Below are 27110 nucleotides of genomic sequence, written 5' to 3'. Positions count from 1 at the left end.
ATAACTGGAACAAATTACAAAACTCTAAGTGAAACATTTCCAATCTCTTCCTCTAAAAAAGCAAAAACCACCTCTAAAACTTCAAAGAGACATTGTCATATAGTATATATAGTATATACTTTTTACTTTCTAAAGTTTGTCCACTAATTAGATTCCCGTCTTTATTTACTACCATTTGGACTTTAATAAGTAGCAAGTGATACACAATTAAAAGAAATAAATCAGTTTAGTTAATTATTGCATTTAAAATTGTTTTGTTGTTGCAAGACCGGACGAATAATGCTAAGCGGTGGCCCACATTCCGTGGCCTTTTGTGAAGTGCGCAGATTGACAGTTGAGAGCATGTTGCAAACACCCAATCGTTGCCGCGGCATAGCGATATGAAGTGTTAGCATATATTTGTATGCTTAATTTCTGCTGGGAGTGTCTGAGCGCTTTGTTTTATTTTTTGTACATTCCAACAAAATTAACTTATTTTGTTATAATTAAAAAACTGTGGGAATATTTATAACATAAATTATCGCCACATATAACTTTTTTTGTGTTGAGCATTTTTTCGAATTCATGAATAGTCAATGCGGCGTGAAATGCAAGCATTGCGTTCCTCAAAACGTAATCACTGGCGGCCTGGGCGACACCTTCGCTCCGAGAGTTTCAATGTACCTTTGTGTGATCGCGGTGAAGCAAAGCGCACGCGTGCAAAGTCGGCACCCAGTCTTCCCTCATAATGTTAATGATTACCCATGATGTTGCAACAATTATATAATTTTTGTATATTTTCGAGTTGGTGTTGAAAGTGCATTTGTTATATATATTATTTGAATATTACGAGTCGACTATTTTTTAGCAATTGCTTAAGATGTTTAAATTTTCTCATTGAATTAACTGTGGTAATTACCAATATACATATGTGGTGTGTGATTTCATTAGTCAGTCGCCAGTCGCCAGTCGCAAATCGACTTGGAGAAATGTCCCTTTGGAGTTTTTATCTGATAATACGTTGACCTCCAACTTACTTGAAATTTTTTATATTTTTTTTCAGTACGAATTTTCAGTACGAATTGCTGTACTAAACTGCTAATAGAGAACACATTTTGGAGAATATATTAAGAAATACTGACAAGAAGCTAACCTGACCTAGTAATTTTTAGTTCACGATTYGCCAAATTAACAGTTGTAGTGCTAGAATAAACTGTAAACAAGCGAAAAGTATATTCTGCTGACTTAACGAATGCGTCAAATGGATAAAATGTGCGGTTTTATTTGTAATTGTTAATTTACTCGTCTTTAAAAAGTATTTAATGTTTCTTATTTTATGCCAATTTTATTGAGAAGTATAAAGATTTATAATGCGTTCTTGGTGTCTGAGTCATTTGTTTGGTCGAGTCTTTCTATATGTTTTGATTAACGGTATGGTAGATCATCTAATTTTAATTTTCTTCTTTTGCATTCTCATTGCACATATTTATGATACCCACTTATTATATATCTATATTTTTAAACTTTCATGGCTCATGCTAGAGAATTGAACCACCTTTTCATTTGTGATTGGTAGTTTAAAGGTTGTTGACATCGAAAGAAGAATTTTTAAAGAGCTTTTGTATATAAATATGAGTGGATGGAGCAAAGAGTTTAATGAGCAGCAATTATTGGCGAAGTAACCCACGGGCCACACATGACTGCAAATGGAGACGACCATGCGATTATCCGCTTTTGTGGATGAATTTCAATTAGTGGAACAACAACATACATACATTAAAAGCACCTAGAATATGCCGACGATTTCCTGTTAATTCTGACGAGAAAGAAACAAAATTCAGAACGAAAATTGAAAAACGAGTCACACTAGCGGGAATTCATTGAGTAATTATGGAGCTTGGACTTAGTTTTAGAAATTTATTTATATATAACCATAAGTATATACATATATAAAAATGTATGCCCAAAYTTCATATAYGTRCATATGTATGTACTGGGCATTTTTCTGGTTCCTCTCTTTCTTAATCTAACAGTTAAACGTGAACATTGTAATCAGCGAATTTACATAAACAAATTTCGATAACAGTAAATTAAAACTTGGGTATTAGGTACTTATGTAGGTATTCAACTCCAAAATACTCAATGCTTTTAATTAGCGGCAATAAAATATGTATGTGTGAAYTATTGTGCTCTGAGAAATCTGGAATCACAAGCAACACATCGGAACTCACCTTAAGCACTAGAATTCTATTTGACCACAGCAGYTGTGAGAGCCTACAAATCGATTATTTGCTTATGCCAATATTTATAATATTTGACGCACTGAACTTTGGACGATCTGTGGCTTGACTGTGTGTGTATGTTCATTTATTTTGTTGTCTTCACATTTGAAATCATTAATACTTCATTGCAAATAACCTAAATTATTAATGATAACAATTTAATTTCAAAACAAATTTTATTTTGTGTTCTTTGTATGGAGAATCGCTTTCTCTTGTAGTTTTTCTAAGTTTTCAGATCAATTACAAATCTAACGGAAAACAACATAGCGACAAAAGCTTCAATTTGGAATGCTAATAAATTATTTTTAGCTGCGTTGAATGAATTGTAATTGAAATTGTAGTTTTAATTGAAATGTGACCGCTTTCGACCTTAATTCTACTTTATTATRCTTTCAACGTTCGTGTTTATTTGTTTTCTCTCATTGATATGCTAAATACAGGGTTGTATTCGAATGTACATTGCTATGTACTCACAAAAATGAAAATTTGTTGGCTATTTGCTTCTTTAATTTTCACTTTTAGCTTCTATTATTTTTTATAATTCGTAAGTTGTTTTTGGGAGAGAGAATCATATGTTATCGCATATCTGATCTTTCTTGATTGTTTATTTCATCATACACCCAAAAACACGGTGAGAGTGCTTTGATGTTATATTTATCAATATATATAATATACCATATAGGTACTTGGCATCCGTATAGTAAATAGATAACATAACTGACATGTCATTACGTGTCGCCAGTTGTAAAACCAATCAATGATAGGGCGACAAAAAAACAAGCGAAAGCGCCAAGTCATCGGGTAGAGTTGGCCGAAATGTCGTGTACCGCCGTCATCACTGAGCTAGTAAATGAATTTGAATTTCACAAAGGAATAATATTAGCGAAGATAGCTGAAGTGATAAGATAAGAAGCAATACAAATCGATGCAGACCTTTAGGTATTGCGGAGTCTTTCCAATATCCAGTTTATTAGTATATGAACATAAGTATGCACGAATTTTAAGTGGAGCGATCGAGAAATGCTAAAACAAACARAAATATAGTGAAGATGACCACGAATGAGGCCAAACAATTACATACATATGTATGTACACTGTATTTTTCCCAATTGAAGTGATGAAGGTTTTTGTTGTCAAAATCAACAGACGCAGCCATTAAATATTGCCCACTCTTGCTTTCATATCTATTCGTATTTTGTTTTCCAAAGCAATTGAGTTGAGGACCCGCTCCGTGCTTCAGAAACATTCCAGAATGTGACACCGTTATAATCGCAATTCACTCATAATTTAGACGAGAAACAGTAAAATGTTCGTAGCAGATTACAGTCAGCAGTTAGTTATCATGTTTTTGCTATACTTTTGTATAAGTTTTTGTGGCTCTGAGCCAATTTCGCAACCTTAAAACTTGCTCGAACGCTCATAATTCCATTGTAAAATGAATCTCGATTCGTCTTTGGTTGTTGTTTAWATGATTTCGCGTCTTCATGTAAGAGTAAACAGCTAGAGAGCATGTATTGTGTTGGCAGTTCAGTGAATGMTAATTTATTTTCTATTTTACTTATTATATGTACTGATAACGTAACTGTCGTTAATTTATTGTGACAGAAATTCTATAAGTAGGTCTAAGTAATATTCTGTCCAAAGTGTTTTTATTTTATTTTATATCCAAAAAATATGTAATTTTGTCTAATTTATAATGATATTATCTCCAGATCCTTTATATAAAGTCGGCTTCAAATTTCCAGCGATCTCGCCACTTCAGCTTTCTTCCAGACTAATGTTTTGCAAATAACTTTTGAATATTCGTGTATGTGCAGTTCCTTCCAAGCAATGCCTCATAAATAAAAGGATTGATTTGCCTAACGACAGATCTTTATTTGATTCACTCATATCCACATTCACACTTGTGTAGTAAACATTTGATCGTCTACTTGGACTCTTCAATATATTTAAGGTTTGCATTGCGTGCAATTGAAAAACGAAGTTTGGAATTTGCGCCGCCGTCCGGTTTTATTCTCCGCGACGCGCAGTTGTCTCTCTTAATCAGCCGAGAAGTCGTTGGAGCCATACAACGAACCGTTTAAATAGTTAATAATTACTTAAATAGTGTTGTTAGTCGTTGYGGCTTAATTGACTTGCCTCTATTTGCGTTTACGTAAGTGAACGTTCGTTGCTGACGATGTGTTTTTCACATTGTCAGCGCACAAGGCGCTCCGATTGCAATATGAGTGACACCGGGCATTCAATGCAGTGTTAACTGCGTACACCTGTCTATGTGYGTACGTGTGCGTGCGTCTCGRGTTCAGTGATACCGCATGCKAAGGCGCCACCGATATGTCGTTTTATAAGAGAAGCATTAGCCTAAGTGGTGACCTTGAAATTAAATTTTTTTTTGGAATTTCTGTTGCTGTCAGACAAATCTTAGTTAGTTGGTTCGTAGCACGAATTTCCTGCAATTTTAATGATGACTAAAATGAATGATGATAGTCCTAAAGGAATTAAGTGCACGATATAAGTACATACTATATTATATTGGCTGCCAATATGCAGGAATGTGCAAGGGTTTCAGAAGGGAAAGATCTACTGGAACCAATAACGGCAGTGAATTTAGAAGAATTCCACAGTCTTGTATTTACACACATACCAATAACGGCATGTGCGTTTCTCATTAATTCTCCTTTGTTTGACAGTTGTCTTGGCAGTTTAGTAACAAGGTTATCAGGTAATCAAACATTTTTCAAAATATATCTATCCCTTGACCAGTGYATTGTATGGGTTTCAAGACGTGTTTGAGTGCTTTTCCATTATTCAATTTTAAGTCCTCAGTTTTAGCCTTTTTGTTCTTAAAGGTTCCAGAATAGGGAGGAGAATACCAAGAATACAGACGATATGCTTTTCATATTTGCTCGCAGTGAACGCACAACGTGCTTTTAAGTGTTTGCGTGTTGGTCAAAAGTCATTTGTTAAGTGCTGCGCACACAAAAGCATTGCAATTATATKGGTTGTTCGCAAAGGGAAATGTGTGGCGCCGATTGCATATTTAAGAAAATTTGAAAGTTTTCCCAAGAGTGTGTGTACGTAAATTAATTTGCCCATATTTAACTAATTTTAAGGCAAAATGTACAAATTAAGCCTATCCCAATCGATATTAGGCTCAGAGGTGAAGCYATCATTTGTTGCGCAGTGTTGCTATAAATATTATATTTAACAATTATATTTCTTGAACTTAAACTCTCCACTTATAGCTTTACCCACTTATATATGTATGTAATCGCGTTTGAGATGAATGCATTGCCTTGCAGATTTTCCAAATTGCTTCCAATGCAACCATCGTCATCTGAATTTCCAAATCGGTTAATTTGCGGTGTTGAAGTAATTTTCAATTCCTGAATCTACTCAACCGCATCTAATAAGTATTTATAACTGTCTGAAGCTAGTGTTGTTGCCGCCGCTGTCGAAGAAGATGCTGGGCGTGTTCAGCTCGACTGTGAGAGTGCAGCTGCATCGCGGTTTTATTGCGTGAGGAAATCACTGAATTTACCTATGTACAATTAAAGCTTATACAAAGCACCACACGAAAGTCGATGAGGCGACTGACTATATACAAAAAAGTAAAAATTCAAAATTAATTAAATTAACATTAWCGAAATAAAATAATTAAAACAACTATTGCTTTGAATCTTCGGCATTTCCTTGAAGAGTTTGTGGGTCAATGTACGTCTCTGTAGACATCGTGATGAGTCAAAGTTAAAACTAACAAAACTGACATATCTAGATACTTTGTGATGACACATGAAGTATTGTCAAAGCAAAGCTGTATCCAATAACAAAAATCGAATTAGCCTCTGCACAACAAGAGTTAGCCATGCAACTGCTTTATTACTCTTTTATGGCACAAATTTGCATTTTCGACAAAATTCACCGAATTCAAATTTCACCGTCACGTTGTTTCGCCGCATTGTGGCAGTCGAGTTTTTTGAATGTACTATATAGTATATTGTATAACGGGTCCATCGATATGTGCATGTGTCAAGCTGAGTTTTGGATTGAGTCTTTTATGACTGCTCTGTCAATTTAGGATATTTTCACTGTTTATAGTGTCTTTGGTTCTCCGTAATGTTGACTGTAAACTGTCGTGTGGAAATATTCAGTTCTGCTACCATTGTTTGGTGAGCATAATGAAGCTTTTAACCAATTATCTCGGTCRAGGAAAATTCTTTTTTTTATCTCATCGAATATTTAAATTGTGGAATATTATAAATGTTATKTTACCGCGAWTGTCGTTTGCCATCGACGCTCTGCCAAACGGTTGACCCTGTGCCACACGTGAGTTGGGATCTCTGGTTTATTAAACGTCGTACATTGAACCAATGTGTGATACGAATAGCGTCTCAGACTCAACTTTCGTARGGAAATCTAGTTGCAAAGAGCCTGCAAATAATGCGTTCACATCKAATGTCATTTGTGTATTTTGTCTGATTTTGATACATGAGCACATGTTATTATGGTTGTCGCAGCAAAGCCGATGCAACAATGCATGCAACAAAATGCGGAATGAAATATGACAGCGATTTACATGATTGCCTCTTTTTTCCGGCTATAAGGCTCACGCTACCATGTGGTGAGTTGAATTGCCTCTCCTCAACCGCCGCCTCATCCATTTGTCTAATTCGAGGCTGGCATATTAATTCAATTGAAACGTTTTTATTGTCGCATCCGAATACCATAAAAGTGAAAACGAGGCGTGGAGTCGCGGGAACAATACCTTACCAACGGTAGTCGGAATGTCGGGTGTTACGCTTAAGATTTCCACTCCAAAATTCATGTGTCGCTTCGTGGAATGCCACAATGCCACATGAGATATGCTTTAAACGGCACTTAAAATCGTTGGCAACTTTTCATTGTGTTCATTTCTCATTACAATTTGTTATGCTTGCGTTAAAAAGACAGACGGAGCATGTGTGTGCATTTTCATCTGTGCTTTATAGCTTTTCACGCTGCACACATTAATGTTATCTAGATGTGTATAAGAGACAGGAGCATGTGTGTGCATTTTCATCTGTGCTTTATAGCTTTTCACGCTGCACACATTAATGTTATCTTTATCACCTTCATTGTTGTTGGGTCGGGTGAAGCTCATTTTTGATGACGTGAGAATACTTGCTGATGGAAGCCTTTGCGATCGGTTTGGGGAASAGGGTAGTGTGCACTTTCAAACTGTCCAAATAGAGACKGTATCCATATGTGCGTGCTCGCGTGTGTATGCTTGTTTTAAGTTTTTTTAGCAAATGTATTGTTAATTGAGACATCATTTCTGATTATACCCACGTTTTTGTTGCTATTTTTATTATTCTCTCTTACTGACTTGGTGGCGAGCAGAACATTGCARTTTTTATTTTATACTATCGAAAGAAATGCAAATCACTCAGGCTGTGGCTGAGRCTGCGGCTGCGGTGGTCGAGTAAAAGTGAAACGCCAGGAAYTCAAGTGAAACGAACGAAAACGCTGACAATGAGCGCAGAAAATGTGCAAACGGTCACTTCCATGTGCGCCCGTTTTGGCGTGAGTGTGCCGATGTTTTTAGTGTTTGGTTGCATGCCGCATGCACGGCATTTTAGAAATTGTGTTAGCTGCTGCCCCAGCTGGCGTTTTATTCCGCCCACATGAATACGGCGAAAAGTACTTGGGCACAGAGAATCTTCGCAGAGACAGTGCGCACTCCGCCTTCTGCCGCACTTATACCCGCCCTTTCTTCGGATTGCTGGTTGTTGTGCACGTTGCATGCGTGATTCATGTAAAATGTATTGCGATGTTGTCTAACCGCCTCGGCCATCTCTTCTATGTGCCTCTTTCAATCATTGACAGTCATTTTCGAGTAACTTCGCTGTTGATGAGCTCTTTGAGGTTTGGTTCTATAGCCGTCACACGCATTCACAAAAATATTTTCATAATTAATGAAGCTTTGTCAGCGATAATAAGCCACATATCCGTATAGTACATATCGTATGTGTGAGACTGAGTGTGGATGCATTTGGACATATTTATTTCGTTGGAACGTTTTGCTCGACTGCAAGATTGACGACACGGTGAAACCTATTCAAAGGCGGGCGTGTTTTTCAGGTTTAATATCTTTAGCTTCTAAAGAAGAGCTAATGCAGCGTTTAGACTTAGTATGCCTAAACCGACTAACGTCAACGTGATGGTAGAAGTTGCTTTTGTGGCATATATGATTTTTATTGCTKTACCTGCCATTTTGCATTAATGAAGAACTAACAAATTTGTGTGTAACGTTTCACTTTGTATGAAATATGTCGAATCGCTGATAAAAAAATGGCGAACCAGCATAGAAAAAGGCAGAAGACTGCAAATTGGGAGATGTATGATCGCGACGGCTCCTGGTGGGTTGGTGGCATTCTGCTAAAACTTGCTGCGTGGTTCACTGCAGGTGCGTCAGCCCGTACGTGTTTGGCAACTTGGCCACTTGCTGCCGGTCCAACCATATGAAACCAGTTTTGTTGCTTTTAGGCATTCCCCGAATGACGCTGTCACTCRTGCGCACTTATAAAAGAAGCACGTCTAATTTGTGTGCCTCTTTTTAGAAAATTCATAAATAGTTTTGGCATAAATTCGAAGAGGTACATCTTTTCCCGACCCCTATGATGTTGATGTATGGACAGCGATTTGCTACGTCTGGGCATTGAACGTTTGACTAGAAAACTAAATGCTGACATCGTGGCCCCCTTCTCTGCCATTTGGTGCGTCATTCTGTCACTCGAAAATGGTTACGAAGAAAGTTGAATTGACCTTTTTGGCGATGATGGGTGGAAAGCGCGTTTGGTTTGCTTTGTCGACCGACGGTCTAACTCCGCTTATGATTAAGCCTTGAGCGCGGACTTKTCGCGTCCGAAAGTGGTTACTTTGCAAGATTAAATACGCTGGAAGTAGTTAAAAGAATATTTAGTAGTGTGTGTGGTAAGTCTTGGTAGCGGAAGCGCTGAGCGGTTGGTTGTGGTTATGCCACATCTTGCGAATATTATGGTTGCGAATTTGAGGCTAAGCTTGTGCTTACAGTCTTATCATTGTTTGCTGGCGAAATTCCAATTCTTGCGTGCTTAAAGGCTCACACGACTGGTGTGAAAGTGCCAGGCTAAACTCTGACGCTCACATGACCGACACCTGAAACCTGCTTTTTGCACCCAGCTGACTATATATTCCTTAGCGCCGTGCAGTTAAGCGACCATTGAGGCATTTAGTTATTTTCTTGTTTGTGGAAGAAAAATTCAGACAACTTAAAGCGCGTTTGAATGCGCGCACACGCCCTGATTATGTGCGAGAAAATGTGTGAGGCAAGTAAGCTATGATTCTCCTTTCTAAGCTGGGATTTTCAATAGTGAGAAAGTGACATATGAAGTGTCAAACGTCTTTTAAGCAATAAATAACTTCTTTTTATTTCTATTTTAAATAATGAACTTAAATTAAATATGAATAAGGAAATTAAACTTGAACGCAGTGGTCTACCAGCTAAACCAACTGGTCTTTTTCTTCTGTACCTCCCGTTGCGAGTACAGTTTGCGTAGGAAATTTTCCACTGTTGGCTCAGGATTAGCGCGCTTTGACTTGAATCGCGTCTTGCGCTGTATCTTSCGCGTTCCCTTGCGAATTTGCTTCATTAGGCGCCTAACGTAGCGATTAAATTGTTTCATACTTATCAATCGCGCCTCATCCACCTCGCTTCCGGACATCATTAAATCGTTATCACCGCGTTGCTTGTTCGCCTTCCGTACGGCCAAGTCGCCATCTAACGCTCTTTCGGCTGGTGTGATGTCTAATTTGGTGTAAGYCGGCGTAAGTGGTCCATTGATGGGCGAGAATGCAAGAATGTAATAGTCGCGAGAGTTCAGAGCACGAGATCCCCGTTTGCGGTTAGATCGTGGCTCTACTTCCGCCGAGACGTCTTCGTCTATTGTGGCATCTGCGCTGAGAGAGTTCTTCTCGTTGTGTGCTCTSATCGCTTGCGAAGGGAAGGATATCATCTGCACCAGTTTATTTATATCCTCATCACTCAACGCGTCACTGTTTTCTTGCATTTTGCTTTCCATACTACGTCCCAAACGTGTTGTYTGCAGTGACTTCGACGATGCTGCATCATCTGCTGCTGCATTAACATTCAAAGCCTCTTTGTTGATATCATCGTGCAACATAAATAACTCATTTACGTCATTGTCATTCACAGTCAACTCCAAAATTTCAAATTGAGGTTCTTGTGGTAACTCCGCACTTTCCGTATTTTGTACTGTTTTTTCATGGACTTCAGTTACTTGACCTTCAATGGGAAGTACCTGAGGTGTACCGTTAACACCCATATCGGACTCAGTGCCTAGATCAGTGGCWCTGGTTATAGCAGCTAAGACCACAACCAGCAACCAGTAGTACGAAACGCAACGCACTGAATTCATTGCTTGATTTTTTCACGAATGTGTTACGATCAATTAGCACTTTGAACACTCGATTTGCAGGCGAAATCCAAATTAACTAAACACCGCACAGAAGTCACGCTAACTTTTATACCTTCTGGGCTGCTGTGCTGCACCAGAGCTTAGTGTGCAAAGATGCCAGTGGAATTTTTGTCAAACCATCGCGTGAAAGCAGTCATAGAGACAACGGGCTTGTTGTTGTTTTAAAATTTCACTTTTTTCGGTTTTTTTTTTGGGTCGATTACGCCTGTGTGTTTTAACTGCCTTTTGCCATATGTCAACCTTAACAATATTGTGCGCAGGAACGTGAGTGCGGAAATCAGCCAGAACCAATCAAATCTAAAATCGACAAAAAACGTTTTGTCATTGCAGCAAATGATTGTTTAACATCTTGGTAGAATCGTTTAGAATATGTGTATCCAGCTTTTTTCTTGCTGAAAGTATAATACACAAATCGCACAAATACGCAGTGAWGAATTAGTTATTCCACTAAATTCCAAACGCAAATTAAGCTGGGGTTTCTCAATTTCTCTTTCCATTTCTTTTCGTTGAGAGAAAAGGAAATCGAACACACGCACACACTAAAGGCCGGAGTCATTCTCGGGAAACTCAAAAAACACAAAAACAAAAAAAAAAAAATAAAACAAAAAAAAAAAAATAAAAAATAAAAATACATTTGCGCTCTAATTTGGTTTTAACGGTATAGTTGTAGAAACTAAATAAATTCGCTTTTTTTGTAAGTCAGTTTTGAGCATTTTTGTCATCATTACCGGGCCATTGGTGTCGCATCCACATGAGTGAAATCTCACACAAACAGCAATTTTAATGGTCAGTCAATGGTCGAAGGCAATTTACATACGTAAATACTTTGCTCATATGAAGCTGAAGCTAAAACCGGTACATTAGTTGGATGCCTTGAGAGCTTTCGACTCTTGCATAATTGGTGCGTATAAGGCTGAGTGGAATGATAGCGTCTTTAGTCTTTAGCTAGTCAGTGAACCTTTGCATAATCACATCTAAATGGTTATAAGAGGAAATATGAATTTGTTTTCCAATTAGTCGATTTCATTTGCTGATATTTAAATCAGTTTGCAGCGATTACGACACACACAGTTCAATTATGGAAAAGAAATTTGATTTCTTCAATCATTTAATTACATTGGTTGTCTAAAACAAATACACTGACTGTGACTCCAAATATGTACACAGTTACTAATGCAAATAAAAGGTAAAGGCTTGGTGCGCAGTTATCGAATTTTATCGGTGATTTTATGTAAACCATTGGCTTATCTAGCATCCTCTGTATTTGTAGTTAAGTCTAAATATAAATTTAAACCATGTTAAGAGTTCAATTTKTTCGGTTCTATCATACCAAGATTCGTCAGGAGAATTGAATCGTACATAGTTTGCTCGCATAACAGCATAACATCGTCTTTTCTCGATGACTGTGCTCCGACTTTCGACCTTAGATGACAAAGTTAGCAATATGACAAATGATCGAACGATTTTGTTTAAAAAGTCACCAGCCGAAAATAGAATGKCTAGCTAAAAGTCACATGAAATTAGAAGATTCATATATTTTTCGCTTCTTCTCTCCTCAACAAACATAAAATAAATATATAAACTAAATAAGATGCGTGACCCAGSTAATTAAGGAAGGAAATCGAGAAAATAATTAATTACAAGTCAGCCGAGTGATCACTTTATGTGGCAAATAAAATCGCGAAGAATCACTCCACTAATTGCCAAATAAAAATATGTTTCTATCTAAAATACAGACATGATGAAGGTGGTCTTAGAAAACCTCATTATTTTTAACATACGAAATAACAAGCTAAATGAAATGGACTTTTGGCAAGTTGTTTTAAAGCATTTCGCAATTTTTTCATCTTAAAATGGGTCAAGTGGATGGGGTCAGCAGAAACGAAAGTATATGCTGTGGTTTTGTAATAATAATTAGTTCCATTGCTGAACTAACACAAGCAATTCTCTGTATTAAATGTTTTTAATAATTAACTAATGTTACAAAATCGCTGCTTGTGCTACTTTGTAAAGCGCTGATTTAAAGTTTGTTATTTAATTAATTAATTTTGGTCCACCAACTGAAAGTTATTTAAAGAGAACATATATAGTATAATCATACAAGTAAATTACCGAATATATCATAAAATTAAGTAAAGAAGCTACTTTCTCGAGGCAAGTGAAATATATCGAAAATACACATCTAGATGTGTATAAGTAAATTACCGAATATATCATAAAATTAAGTAAAGAAGCTACTTTCTCGAGGCAAGTGAAATATATCGAAACTTTATTACAATAAACTGAGTACGCATTAGTTTGGACTGTAGCTAATTTAGTAATGAAATGTATAATAATTCAAAAATTGTGTCCTATTTATTTGAAATTTTATTTATTTTCAATTAAACAGGAACGAAAAAGACTCCAGTTTTAGGTTTTCCTATATATTCAAATTTATGTATTCCAAAGAAAAAGTGAGCTGTAAGGAGATACCATTTAGGATCCATGATGGCTCAGTAGTGAGTGGCAAAAGGATACTCTCTTACATAATTGCATGGTTATTTGGTTTCTTTTAATCCCAGTTTCGTGTGGAAAAAATCATTGAGAGATAMGGAAATATTTCGAATTTTTAGATAACACCAACGGTATGGGAGAGGTGCGGCCATTCACCTACATGTATTTTTCTATAAACATACTTGTTGGTAAAAGAAGTGTGGAGTGTGTGGAGTGTATTGCATATTCTAACGGTAGTTAATTACCGCGATAGAAAGTTCTGGCGACACCCATCGATTGGAAGTTTGCATGAATTCCCATATCTTTCAACGAGTTTGCCGACGACCCCATTGGCGAAATATACAAGCGAGTAGCAGTGGGTCTGGTGAGTTACCTCAGAACTACAGGGTTATGAAAACGTTTCGTGGCAAATAATAAACGGCAAAACAATGTATAAAGTATTTAATGGAATTTGCGCATGCGCGCGTGTGTACATGCATAATTTGCTAGTTCTGCATAAAAAACAACGGCGCGGATCATGTGGACATGCTGCATTATGTGCGCTTCGARTGCAATGGAATGTGGCCTGACTGGGTTTCTTTATGGCCCACCGCTCGATTTGCCATTTGAATGAGWGAGAATAAACGTGCTGGTGATGTGAGYGAGGTTGCTTGGGAGTTCTTGTGCACAAATACGCAGAAAGTGTTGCAAGCTGCTACACGCCCACGAAGCTCGGTATAATCGTTTCGAAATGACAAATGCGCTAGGGCGAAGTATATATGTAGCATTGTTGTTTGTTTTAATGTCGGGCCTGCACTTTATGTGTTGACACTCATCAGAGCTGGGCTATAAAGTGAACGCCCGCGTGGGACGCACATGTTGGGTAGATTGCGCAATTATGGAGATATTACGACATGTGATKTAGCCGGATGAAGTATAGTGCATTTGCTGCTCGGAAGCCTTATTGTTGGTATTGTTGGGCCCAAGCCCTCTTTAGAATGCTATCGAATGTGCTATCGCCTATGAGTGTTGRTAAGTCAGAGACGAGTATAGGCAATACTGATTGATCGCACCGACCAGATCCGACAGATCAATTTGTAATCATAAGAAAGAAAAGTACCTACCCTTTCTGCCGACTCCGCATCCGAAATTTTAGTCTTTCAACAAAAGCTGCTCCAGCCGCTCGTGATTGCAATACCATTCGAGAGGAAAAASCAAGGAGAGTAACGCGACTTGAAGCGGTCATCCCCATATTTACATGGTTTGCGTGAATTTTGGCTCCATATGAAAATCCTTTGCCATTGCCCCGCATTATCGTGTTTCCTTAATTTGACTTCAATAACAACACAATCGACAGCGGCTCAGCATCTGCGTCTGTGCGAAATGGTATGGTGAAAAACACGCACCTTCAAACGCGCCGATTTGTACTTTCACTTTCACATGCGCGCGTATATAATAAATCTATTGGGTGTAAATATGTGCACAATGACAAAATAGCGCGTCGCACAGGTGTTCGTGATTGTGTGCATAGCGGAAGACACGAACATACGTTGGGCGGGGAGGGCGACGCGCGACGAGCTCTTGTACGTACTCTGCAATAAAATCAAAGCGCGCTTATTACGTGCGCACTTATGCCTCAGTGACAGCATCTATTATGAAATCCGCGCATTACGCACAACAGTCAGCGATAAACGGGATGCAACCACCATACCGGTGAAGAAATAACCACATAGACGGTTTAAGAAAATGCCATAATAATGCAGTAGCTACTCAAAATGTACACGACGCACAGTGGCGAGAGGTGCGGCACATTAATATTGCATGCGTAATTGCGGAGACAAGGAAAACAAGATTTATGGTTGCCCATAGCCTTATACACAAGCTGCTGCCACTAAACGCTGCCCGCTGCCCTCCATCCGCGACCCACGCGTACTTCTCAGCCTCAGGTGCATGTGAAACCACTAAATCAAATGCGGTCTCCTTGACAACTTGACTGCTCAGCTGAAATTGACAGAGTGTTTGATTTGCTTTTGATTGGCAAGCCGATGCGTTTGGAGAGCCAAAGAAGTGACAGTACATCCCATAGTGCGTGCCGCAGTCAAGGTGGAAAGATAAAGGCTCTGCAGCTCAACGGGAAAGAGCATTCAGATARGCAGTCGATAATAATGTCTTGTTGGCCGCGCCTCATGCGCAAATGTGTTTCTTACATACCTGCGACTAAGCATAACACGGATGGGCTTAATTAAATCGACTCCAATGCACATTTCTTTTACTCTCCAACAGAGATGGAACAATATCCAGCTCATTAGCTATGAAATTCACAAAGCGGCTGCATTTGCGTTATCTTCAGTGCATACGTTTGATCAGACGCATGTTACTGCATGCTCTATCTTTAGGGCGTGTTTCTCCACGTTGGTTCGTTTTACTACTTGAATTAATCATTGGCACGTTATTGTATCTAATATGCTTAGCCTTTGGTGGCTGCTTACAATTCTGAGACAAATCCAAAGGCATAAAAATAACAAATAACGGCATCATGTACTATTATGACGGGTAATAAGCATGAAAGGTCACATTCAAGACTCAAATTTGCGGCTTCTACATCTCTTGTCCGCACGCACACAAATGTACCTATGCCCGCGCGCCTCTTTCTATGCTGTCGCTTGTTGTATTTTCTTAGTTTTATCGACATATGCATATGCAAGTCTCGTTAATGTCCACGGTGGTTGCCAAGTGTGGCACGATTAAGTGGTAACGCGCGCAGCTCTGCTGCCGATGATAATTGTGTGGCCTGGTCGGTCGGACCGTGGTCGGGTGCGCTCTGCAGCGGTCACCTGTGAACGTCGCCGATGCAAGAAGCATTTGTATTTGTGCACATGTGTGTGTGTATTTATAATTGATGCCGCAGTCAGTCGTTAGTGGCAAGTGATGMTACGCAGGTTAAGAAGTCGCAATGAAATTAAGTTGGAAGTAAATGGAAAATTTAATTGCTGATTGTTTGAATTTCTTTTTATTTAATTCGCAAAGTTCACGCGTGTTTAAAACTTCGCTTCYTCACCTATGTACATACAAAGAGTAGAGAAAAATATGCAAACACCTCTCTGATGGGTRGGTTAAAAAATAAAGTATGGTTTGTAATGCTCGTATGTGTGTTATGAAAACTGTGTATAAATGAACACCTGAATAGTTGTTCATGGCATTTGCTAATCTTTGCCTGGAAAGTTTATGAAGGTAAGAAGGCGCTGCTGGGATTTTTACACATTTTTAAATGTTTCCTCTCCGGTGTTTTTATTGAGTACCGTTTGACATTGGTTTAATAATAGTTTTAATTAACATTTTTTTATACGTTTTCCATTTTACAAACTTGTATTTAGCAAGTTGTTTTGAACGGTAACCTTTTGTAATCACGTCTCTGGTAGGGATCACTTCTATTACAATATAGAATATTAAACAATTGGTTTTTAATGAAAGTTTGCCGAAAGACTTGTACCGTAGAAGTAAGACTCATTTTAATTACTTCACTAAAAACATATCTAAACTAATTCGACCATGTTTTTACGTTGTTTGTTAATAAGTATATAAATCGCGTTGCTAGATAGAAAGCATAATTCGCTCAGTAGGAAGCGATGGCTATGGTGAATTAATTTTGGTTTTTCCTCGGTTGAAAATACTATTTTTTACCTTCTTTTATTAAATACGAACTTTAAAGTCAATGCATATTTAAAACTCACTTTTGCCTGTCCCACAATCCACAAAGAAAGAAGATAATAAAAGAAGAACAAACCTATAAGACAGTTTCCCACATACATACTTACATATATCACCACCATAGCTATTTTTTCCACCTYTAGAAGCAATCAACTTCCTAACCCCTGAATACACACTTGCACACACACATGAATAACAAATAAATGAATTCTGATTCCTCCCGCGCCCCATTTAATTAAAATAATACAAACTCAATTAACCCGCATATCTGAGAGTGGCCGCTTCGGCGGTTGCTGGTAGAAGCTGTGCAGTCTGCTTGTGTGTGGCTCATTGCWGTCACATTTTCGTACCTCGGCTCTCCGCCGAATCGGGTCAATTGGAATTCTCGCTTGAATGGATTTAAGAACGGTTGGCGATGGRTTGGCGAACTCTGTGGCTGATATTTGGCGTTTCGGCTTAGCGATGCAGTGGTGTGTGCTCGTATGACGTCGTGTGACCTCTCAAATTTATGCGCTCGACTGCAGTGTGAAATAATGACCAAGTTGGGTTTGGCTGCAGCTACGATGTCTGATGAAGTATGTTGTTGTTGCATATTAATTGACTGTTTTTAYGTTGTAGCAAATAAATTGTGTTAATAAMTATCGACTTGAGTAMCTCAATTTGAAATATTTCAGCTATTTTTAAAGCAAAYCTCTAATACATACTTACACACATGCCAGATCGTAGATTTGCTGTTACGTAAATTTATATTACATTCCTTGTTTGCTGATTCGTGTTTTTTTTACCTTTTCCGTTGCAGACTTACAACTTGCCGCGGAGCTAGGCAAGACGCTGCTGGAGCGCAATAAAGAGCTCGAGTCGTTGGTCAAAGAGCTGAAGGGTACYATCGATGAGCAGCAACAGGAAATTGTGGTAAGTTGATGTGTAAATAGTAATTGTGGCAAACAGTTACCGCGGCACGTAAGTATCTACTCAAGATTCATTGTCAATATGTCGTATGGTGGGGCACGTCGGCTATTGCAACGCCAGTCTGCAGCCCACAGGCCTTTAGCAATCAAATCATTGACCACCAACTGGGCGCTGCCTGTCCGGTACACCGTTGGCGCTGAAATGCGTGTCTCGGTCGCAAGCTGACAGTCGTTTAAAACAGGAACGGGCAGGAGTATGCAGGCGTTCTCATATTGTTTTTRTTGTTATTAGAGCATGCTAAAGACAAGACGCATGAATACTACTGGATAGTCGTATGCATACTAACACGCTTACCAAATGCACATATTAATACACATTGATGTGGAGGTATGTCGTTATATGCCTTCATACGAGCTTGTAGGAAAGGAGCTGTAATCCTTAATGTTGTTGGCATATTATTGTTGCTGTGGTTGCAAATTCTATGCATGCCAACCAGTCATTCGCCAACCGCCAGCCGCCAGCCACCAGTCAGCAGTTGTAAATTGCACTTGKCCAACCACATTCCAGCACCGGAGGACATGACTAGCAGTTTCCTATCTGTTTCGGCGTTCGTTGTTTTAAATTATTTTTAAATGGGGCCAATTATGGAGTACAAATAGGCGAATGTTCAAACACGTGCACACTGTACATGCAAAAACTCTCGTGTGTTTGGACAGTTTCTTTTTCAGATAATTTTCACAATTTTCTGATGACTAAAGATTTAGTTTGAATTCGTTCCTCCCTGTTCTCCCTGTTCTCCTTGAAAGGGCATCATAGAGAGTTTCGATCTAATCGGAATTTTGCGAATTATTTCATTTAAAAGTCAGAATTCTTTATTAAATTGTTGTTGTCAAGATTGGTGAAGGTCTCTTCTATTGTWCAGTTGTAATGAATAAATTTAAAGATTTATTCACAAGAGCTATYCACATTGAGTGTAAATAATTTTGCGCAAATTGATTTTTGAAATCGATTACAACCTTTCTTGTTTCGATTAAGTTGTATTTAGGTCGGAAACCGTTTGAGTTGAATGCATAACGGTACCGCACGCTTGCATGGGAAATAAAAGTGCCAGGCATCATAGTGCAACGCCGTGGCGACTCAAAGCATTAAACGCRTTCATATAAACAGTTATGTTCCAATTTGGGCATATGTGTGTATGTGTGAGTAAGCTTGTCCATTTACGAGAATATGTGCTGTGCCGCTCTGAATGCGCCGCGTGAGAGGGTTGCGCTTCATTAAGTTGCCACGACACAAATCCTGAGGCGCCACCGACTTAAACATTACAAGAAAAAGACGTTGCAGCTGCGCCAATAACGACAATAGCTGCAACTCAATCAGGCGTGACTGTTGGCCGCATTTTGCCGCCGGTTTGCGTGCCACAGATGCTGGAGGTGCTGCAGGCGCTGCTGCCATCTGAAACATTTTCGATTACATGAAATTTCACCTGAAATTAAAATATTCAATTTTGTGTTTTGGTTGTTTCCAAACACAGACTCACTGTTCGAATCGTTGTGTGTGTGTGTATGTCGCGGCTGTGTTTCGTGTTCAAGTGGAAAGTAGTGTCTTAACTTGCAAATTCGCCAAACAAAACTCCTTWGTGGTTGTTGCTCAAATTATTTTGCTTGCGACTCTACTTGTAATTGTAGTTGTTGCTACCGTTGTTTGCAGCTGAGACATGTGTAAAGCCTCTTGTTTGTTTTCATTGTTTGAATTGCCCAAGCAAAGTGAATCGAATGCCAAAAGCACAATTAGGAGAAGTAAAGTAAAGCGCGACTGACCCATTTAACGCACGAACGCCTGTGGATGACGCGAGCGAGGTATGCCACAACTGCCGGCTGCAGGCCACGCCATTAGCGCGTGAATGCGCCTTGATGTCTCTGCTGCGCCAGCAGAGGGCGACTTCCGCACTCTCAAGCCAAACTGCGCAGTGTCGAGATGCTAAAATAGCATATCTCATTCCGCTCTTAAAAGCAAAAGTAAAAAAAAATAATAAGAACAAACTTTTAATTGTCTCTGTTTTTAATCATTCGTATAGTACTTGAAGAAACACACGACCGCATTGCGCGAGGTCAATGACACGCGTTTGAAAGTGTATGAGCAATTAGATATTGGCATACAGGATCTGGAACGCGCAAACCAGCGTTTGACCGCTGAAAATACCAGCGACAAGAAGCATATTAAAACGTGAGTTGGATGCTCTTGATTAGGCATAATGACAACGATCTAAGTTAGTCTGTGCTTGCCATTTTAATTGTCCATTACAGACTTGTACAAAATATTGAGGCACTTGAGGCGCGGCAAGATGAGCTCAATAAGCAATTGGAGGAGCTCCGTCAAGCGCTCTCAATGGAGCGGCGAAAGAACGAACGTCTCAGCAGTGCCAACGAGAGACGCAATGCCGCCGGTGTGGCCAATGACTCCCATAGGAACAATGGAGTGCTGGATGGTAGTGCGGTCGAAGAGCCTACTTCAACCAGCAATAGCAACGAGAGCAGCAGTGAAATGGTAAGTTCTCCGTCCTAACTGTACCGTTGGTTTGAATATATGATTGATTTTTCCTTTGTTTTCCAACAGTGCTTCGAAGCCAACACTACGGCGCCTGAGAACTGTAGTTTTGCGTTCCGGTCGACGGCGCCCGCGGACAGCAAGGCTAATTCAACCAGTATCGGCGCCCACCAGAGTCATGACAATTCAATGGCGTTGAGTGACTTGGTGTGCAGCGCAGATGACGGTGAAGAAATCATAAAGCTTGTCAATGACTTAGAGATGACGAAAAAGGCGTTTTTGGCCGAGCAGCAACGTTGCACAGAGTTGGAAGAGCAACTAGTGGCCATAAGTGAGTAGATGGCTTAATTGTTCATTTTTATAATCCAATGCTCATTCCATGCAGTTCAAGAGAATCAAATGTTGCAAAGCCGATTGGCGAACAATAGTCCCAACGAGGAGATGCGGTCAATGCAAGAAGAGCTTTCCGTACTGGATGAAGTGCGGTGAGTGGACATGATCTGGCCAGATGAATGCAAAACTATTTAAAAATTGGAAATTGTACTGTTGTTTGTATTGCAGGCAAGGGAAGATGTGCAGTCGCTGCATGCGCGTTGTTGAGGAGCGGGGCACCATTGGTGACGAGCAGTCGTCACTAGCCCCCACTGAGGAGTACCACGAGGATGAGGAACGAAGTTTGCTCGATAACGGTAGCGAATGCTCACAGGCCGCCTATCGTCCCGGTGTATCGATTAAGGTGAGAAATTGTTTCTATTTCAAGACACTGCTCATTGGCATAATGCGAGGCTTATGACATTTGCATTGATGCATTTGATGGTGAGGCTGGCTGCGCAAGCGCGCGCACTGCAATATTCTGGTGGGGAAGCMATTATATTTATTCTTGTAGCTGAAACACCTACGAGAAAAGGAAAACATAATTACTTTCACTAAACTCAAACACAAACTCTTTCCAATATCCTAGAACCACAAATTTCCCCACTCTCAGCCAAGCACTCACCCCAAGTGCCGTTTCACACCAAAATTGTTATCGCCAATATCATCGTTAATGGTTGTGTATTTATCGATACTTAAGAAATCATTCAAATTCGCTAAATTAAATGAATACGAATCATTTTGCATTTATCATATTTACATCAAGTTGCGTTTACATATTTACGTTTTTCATAACTTTATTATTTTAGTACAAAATTTTCTTGCCACCTTAATATAATACGACAAGCAATCTACTTTTTTATGATTATTATTAAGAATTGTGCTACACACCACACTTAGACGCTACTAATGGTATTACTATATTAACCTTTGAATATATTTACAAATATACATGTATGTTTATTTAGTTTGTAGTTATACATTGGCTATCATAACTAGAAGCATCTTTCATTTTTATGTGAATAAAATTATATTCGATTTCAAAAACTCATACCTTTCTATTCATTGTCTGTCACAATCCATCCATTCACACTCACATATCACCGCCAGGAGCGTCGCACGAGCTCTGATGCCACGTTCACACTGCTTGCACAGTAAGGAATTGGTGTTTAAAATATTGGGTTTCCTTTCATTATTCATTTTCGAAGGTAAAAGGTAGGACGTTCTTATTCGTCCGTAAGAGTTACACTGATTTTCGAAATTCGGCAATTTTTTGAAGATTTTCGATATACGAAGGTTAAAGGACAAACCTGGAAAAAATTGAATGAGCCAATATTTYGAAATATATTTGCATATTTCCTAAAGCTGGGTGAATGTGGCATTACGTTGCCTTTCGTTCGAAGGATCATACGTTTCGGCTCTTTTATGCTATGCATTTCTGTGTGTATAACAACAACATGTATTGTGTGTGTTTTTGTGTTTACTTGTCTAACATTTACTTACTTTGTTTGTGCTAATCTGCTAATGAGTTAAAGAGTTTGTACAAACTAATGTTTGCGCAAGCTTGTAGCAGTGTCTCCAACTGCAATTGTCATCCGTCTAAGCGCTTTCCTATAAGTTTACTTATTCTAACCTTTGTATGTATTTTCACCAACACCTTTGCATCACGACAAAACCAATTTTACTGTCTTTATAATTTCTACATGTGTGTTTTTCGGCTGTTTTTTTTTGTTGTTTTTTCACAAATATTTTGTTTCTGTTTTTCTTTAATTTCTAATTCAAGGCTGACAAAACGACGATTTGTCCGATTTGCAGCTCAAATGCCAACACAAAGTACCTGCAAGAACGTTTGCCACTCTCGTTAGACTCAATGCTTCTGAAGCATTGGCAGAAGACCATGAGAAAATTCAATGTTTTATGTTGGATTGTGAAATTTCTGCAATGGCCCGCCTTGTTCATTTGCCGTCTGATTAGTTCCATCCCAGATGATGAAGACTTCGCATTGACCTTTTGAAATGCGAGGCATATAACGCTGTCACGAAGCTACATACATACTTATACATATTATATGTATGTACATATGATTACATACCACATGACTTGACTACCACCTGTCTACCTGCTATTACATACAAACTTACTTGCATAGATATGCGACGAGAGCATATTCGATAAATTTCCTATACATACATACATATCCTTTGAATATGTACATAGCTAATAGATGTATATATGTATTTTGCATACATATATATCTAACTTAAATTATCTGTAATTAATACCTAATTAAGTAAATACCATATAATGTTAGATAGATAGATGGAGCAGTGAACCGTTAGACGGTCGTTAGCCTAAGTGATCATTGTTAATATTCGCCATTTTTCTTGTTATTAATTTTTGTGTTAATCAATTTTTTTTAATATTTTACTATAATTGAGAAATGCAATTGTAAAAGTACTCACACAATTTACCTATATTCCCTTCAAGGGGATACGCGGCAAAGCAAAAGTTATGTAGTGTCCATATTTAATTTCACTAGTGCCAACCATTGTTTTAAGTTCAGTGTCCAGCCTAGTTTTAGTTGTAAATGGCGTTTTTTTCGTTTAACTCGAGATCGGTCCAGTGCCTACACACAAACTTACTAGTATTTATAAGAACAGTAAAACTAATTTATGTACTTATTTATGTTGCTATTAAGATAGAGAAAGAGAGAACGCAAGACCAGGACCGCCCTCCCCCCCTCTCCCCCCCTAAGCTCTGAATGTTCACTAACACTATTATATCTACGAAAATCACCATTACTCACAATTATGTATTTACTAATACCGCCTGCTCATGACTGAGGAGCCACCTTTATTTTGCTTTATTCGATACATGACTAACTAGTTTCCAAAACTTTAAGCGTCTTATATTCAATAAAAAGCGCGAGTCCCGACACGAATAATTTTAAAATAATTAACTTGATCCGATCSCACCATAATCCTTCAAGGGTAAAAATTAACGAAACTTTCTCTAGATACAATATACTATACGCAAACATGGCTAAATGAATGTTTTAAACGCTAACTCCCCGAATAAAGATCTAAAGAGAGTAGTACCCAACTTCACMCAAAAGTATTTATAACTTTTCTAACCTCAATTCTCAACTGATTTCCCCTCTCCAACGTGCACCTGCCACTCAGTATCGGTCTTGTGTTCAAAAGTTKTTTTTTTATAAAATGCAAATATAATGTTATTGATTAATGTGAATTTAATGCTAATATAATCCAATGGAACGGTTTTGTGATAATTTAATAATTAAAAATATATGATGACAAATATAATATCTGCATTGTTTAATTATTTGGTATATGAACGCATGAGTATTGGGTGAAAACCGTTAGGAATTTCAGAAAGCAAAAGCAACTGGACAAATCGTGTACGTCCCCATAYTCCTAACTAGTTTTGTCTTACTATATTTTTATGCGTTTATATTTGGCCTTAGTTTTGCATGATTTCTGTGTGATTTGGTTTCTTCTTCTCTATTATATTTCGTTTTTGGCATTGTTGTACTTGCTTTGTTAAAACTGTACTTTACTTCCTTTTTTCCCCACACATATACTTACATAACTCTTCCCAAGAACGCTATTCGCTTTCTTCAATTTTTGAATACAATGTCAACCATCATCATCATCTTTCCAAACCAAATAATGACTAAATAATAACATAAACGACCTATGCCTTTGTCAAATAAACATGTAGTGCCATGTTCACCTATTAACTATAACACAACCCAATTGTCCATCATCGTTTTCCAGGTCTCTCAACGCATTGCTGACTCATTGGATCTGAGTATCCCCAGCAGCCCAAATCCGTACCGAGAATTGGTAGAGAAATACGAAGCTTTGCTTGAGGTTCAATGTTCGGCTATCGTGCGTAAGAATACTACCATGGGCGGCGCTGTCGGCAGTGGCAGTGGCAGTGGGGGTGATGGAATGTCACTCGCCGACGAGTTCCAATCGTCGGGTGAATTTAGTCAGTCACAAAAGTCGCACACGTTATCCTCCGTTGCCGATGAGACCACAGCCGATGAGAGCTGTGGTGCTGGTTCGGCAGTTGGCAGKTCCTCTGCAGCCGAGGTGCAGAATGGTGGTGATTCAAGTTTACCTTCATCCAATGATGCCAACACCACTAAAGTAGTGAACAGTACGAAGGATATGCGAGGCCGTACGCCTACTGAATACTCAGAGGCGGAAACTTCTTCTTCTGGTTATGCCGATGAAACTAGTAATAAGTCGACGCAGACAGAAAACCGACCTGGTTCTTTTCTTTGCACTATCGGTGATGGCGAGGTGTGCAAGTTTAGTATTTATGATGATGCCAGTCCAATTGAATCGCATTTCCGTAATCGTCCCGAATACAAGGAACTATTCAAAGAGATTTTCGCTGTACTGAAGAAAGCGGCTACTAATAAGGAGGAGGGAGAGAGATTGCCTTTGCTCGACGACACCGAGCCAGCCGCAACTAGTACGTGTACCGCCGCCAAGGTGCCGCCAGTGACACCTGCCAATGAGGAGCTGCCAATAGGTTTTGAAGATGACGCACAAAGCATTATTTCATCAGCGGTGTCCGAACAWTCGTTTGCCATGTCCGAGTGTATAACCAAGTTGGAACGCAAGACCGCGAAGAAGCACATCATCGAGAAGAATCAAGAAAATCAACCCCCATCGCTGCTGGGCACTTCTATAACAACATTAGTTGTTGGCGGTAAATCGCCAATAGTTGAAAATGGTCGTGTTCTGACACCATTGAAACGGGAACCGCTTGAATATCTGTCAGTGGGGGTAGGCATAAAGAAGAAAAATCGTCGTAAGAACCGCAACTTTAGCGGCGATCGCTCCGAGTCTCCAGCCACGCTGCCGTCACCACCACGCTTTTTCATTGCGAGCGGTAAGAAACGACGTGATGTTCGTCCATATGTCCAATCACCATTGGCGAACACCTCTTCCGATCAACCACGCTCCTCACGCAGCTCTGGCGGCGCACACTATGAATGGAGTGGCAACTCGATGGTCATTTACAATCGCAGTTTGAATTCACCTGGCACACAGTCGTCATTACGAGGACGAGAAATGGATTTGAGCAATCTTGAGTACCGACCTAGCTTCCTCTCCAGGGAGCTAAACCAGCTGAAGAATTTGGAGATGTCGTACGCCGAGGTTCTGCGCAGCGCCGATAGCTGCAAGCACAGCCACTGCCAATCGGCCTCACATCATCACCATCATCATCATTCACAGCAACAACAGCAGCAACATCACTCACAGCAAAAACAACAMAAACAACAAAAACTGCAGCGAAATCGCAAAAACTAAGCAAGTAGAGACAAATGATGAGCAAGCAGGTCTTTTTCGCCAACGAAAAGTCCTTTCCCCATTGTCAAGTCTGCATTTGATTTCCGCTCAATATCCATAATTGGATCTATGTAATCTAAAAAATATAAAACTAAGAACATAAGAACAAATACATACATACATACAAACATGTATAAGCGTACTAGCCCTAATTAGTATTTGAATAGTTTGAAGAAGTAAACTTTTTGCCCCCACCCAACTAGTTAGGAAAAGCGAAGAGAAGCACAGCAGTAGTATTGAAACTGAAACAAAAACAATAAACATAATCACATATACATATGTATAACAAACCATAATATTCCTACGGCTAATTCAATGTAAACTCATAAAAAAGACATTACAATACAAACACGCACTCTAATGAGAAGCAACTGCTAAATTGGAGTCCTGAACAATATATACACATACACACATAAGCCACAACTGTAATAATGATTCCCATTCAGTGTGTTTTCCTTGGAATATCACAAATGTCAAAAGTTCAGTCCGGGAGCAATTTGTTCCATTGTAACTAGGTGTTTGGACATGACCAAGCAGACAGGCAAGCTATGAGAGAGGACAGTTGCAGATTGCGGTGGGCGTGGTTTACGATTCCTACGCACAAGCCGCCATTTTCTATTTTTAATTAATTTAGTACCCTTTTGTAAATAGTACGCTTCAAAATTTAAACTTATTTTAAATGCTGTAAAMAGCAAATAATTTTTACCGGACAAAAATAATTGCGACCAGAAAATATTCAGCTCTATTTTGTTTACTACACATGTGAGATGCAGATGAATTAGATTTTGTATTAACTATGATTAAATAATTTATGTTTTTAAATTTCAAAAAGAGTATAGACGCTTTAGATACTGCTGTAATTACATTCTAATTTGGTTAGAATTTATTTCCCCACACATTCAAAGTTTGCCAAAAAAGAAAAAAACACCAACATTTTA

At 38.9% G+C, this 27110-nt stretch overlaps 1 protein-coding gene across 7 annotated transcripts in view; it reads left to right on the top strand.

Annotated features, from left to right (window-relative positions):
- Positions 1-26708, top strand: part of LOC108964940 — a 50378-nt gene extending 23670 nt beyond the window's left edge. For 6 of the 7 annotated variants that reach the window (XM_018926991.1, XM_018926990.1, XM_018926992.1 and 3 more), the window contains 7 exons: positions 17757-17869; positions 19941-20089; positions 20170-20410; positions 20480-20741; positions 20796-20895; positions 20972-21146; positions 24580-26708. In XM_018926991.1, the coding sequence (XP_018782536.1) occupies positions 17757-17869; positions 19941-20089; positions 20170-20410; positions 20480-20741; positions 20796-20895; positions 20972-21146; positions 24580-26133 (2594 nt within the window). In that variant the 3' untranslated portion in view covers positions 26134-26708. Of the gene's footprint in view, positions 1-16336; positions 16358-17756; positions 17870-19940; positions 20090-20169; positions 20411-20479; positions 20742-20795; positions 20896-20971; positions 21147-24579 lie in introns of those variants that run through there. The other variant, XM_018926993.1, reaches the window with a different exon arrangement.
- The last annotated feature ends 402 nt before the right edge of the window (positions 26709-27110 follow it).

The sequence above is a fragment of the Bactrocera latifrons genome, unplaced genomic scaffold, assembly GCF_001853355.1.
Source record: "Bactrocera latifrons isolate USDA-ARS-PBARC rearing strain unplaced genomic scaffold, ASM185335v1 scaffold_130, whole genome shotgun sequence".
NCBI lineage: Eukaryota > Metazoa > Arthropoda > Insecta > Diptera > Tephritidae > Bactrocera > Bactrocera latifrons.
The sequence above is the reverse complement of the archived record's forward strand: the minus strand, read 5'-3'. Positions and strand labels throughout refer to the sequence as shown.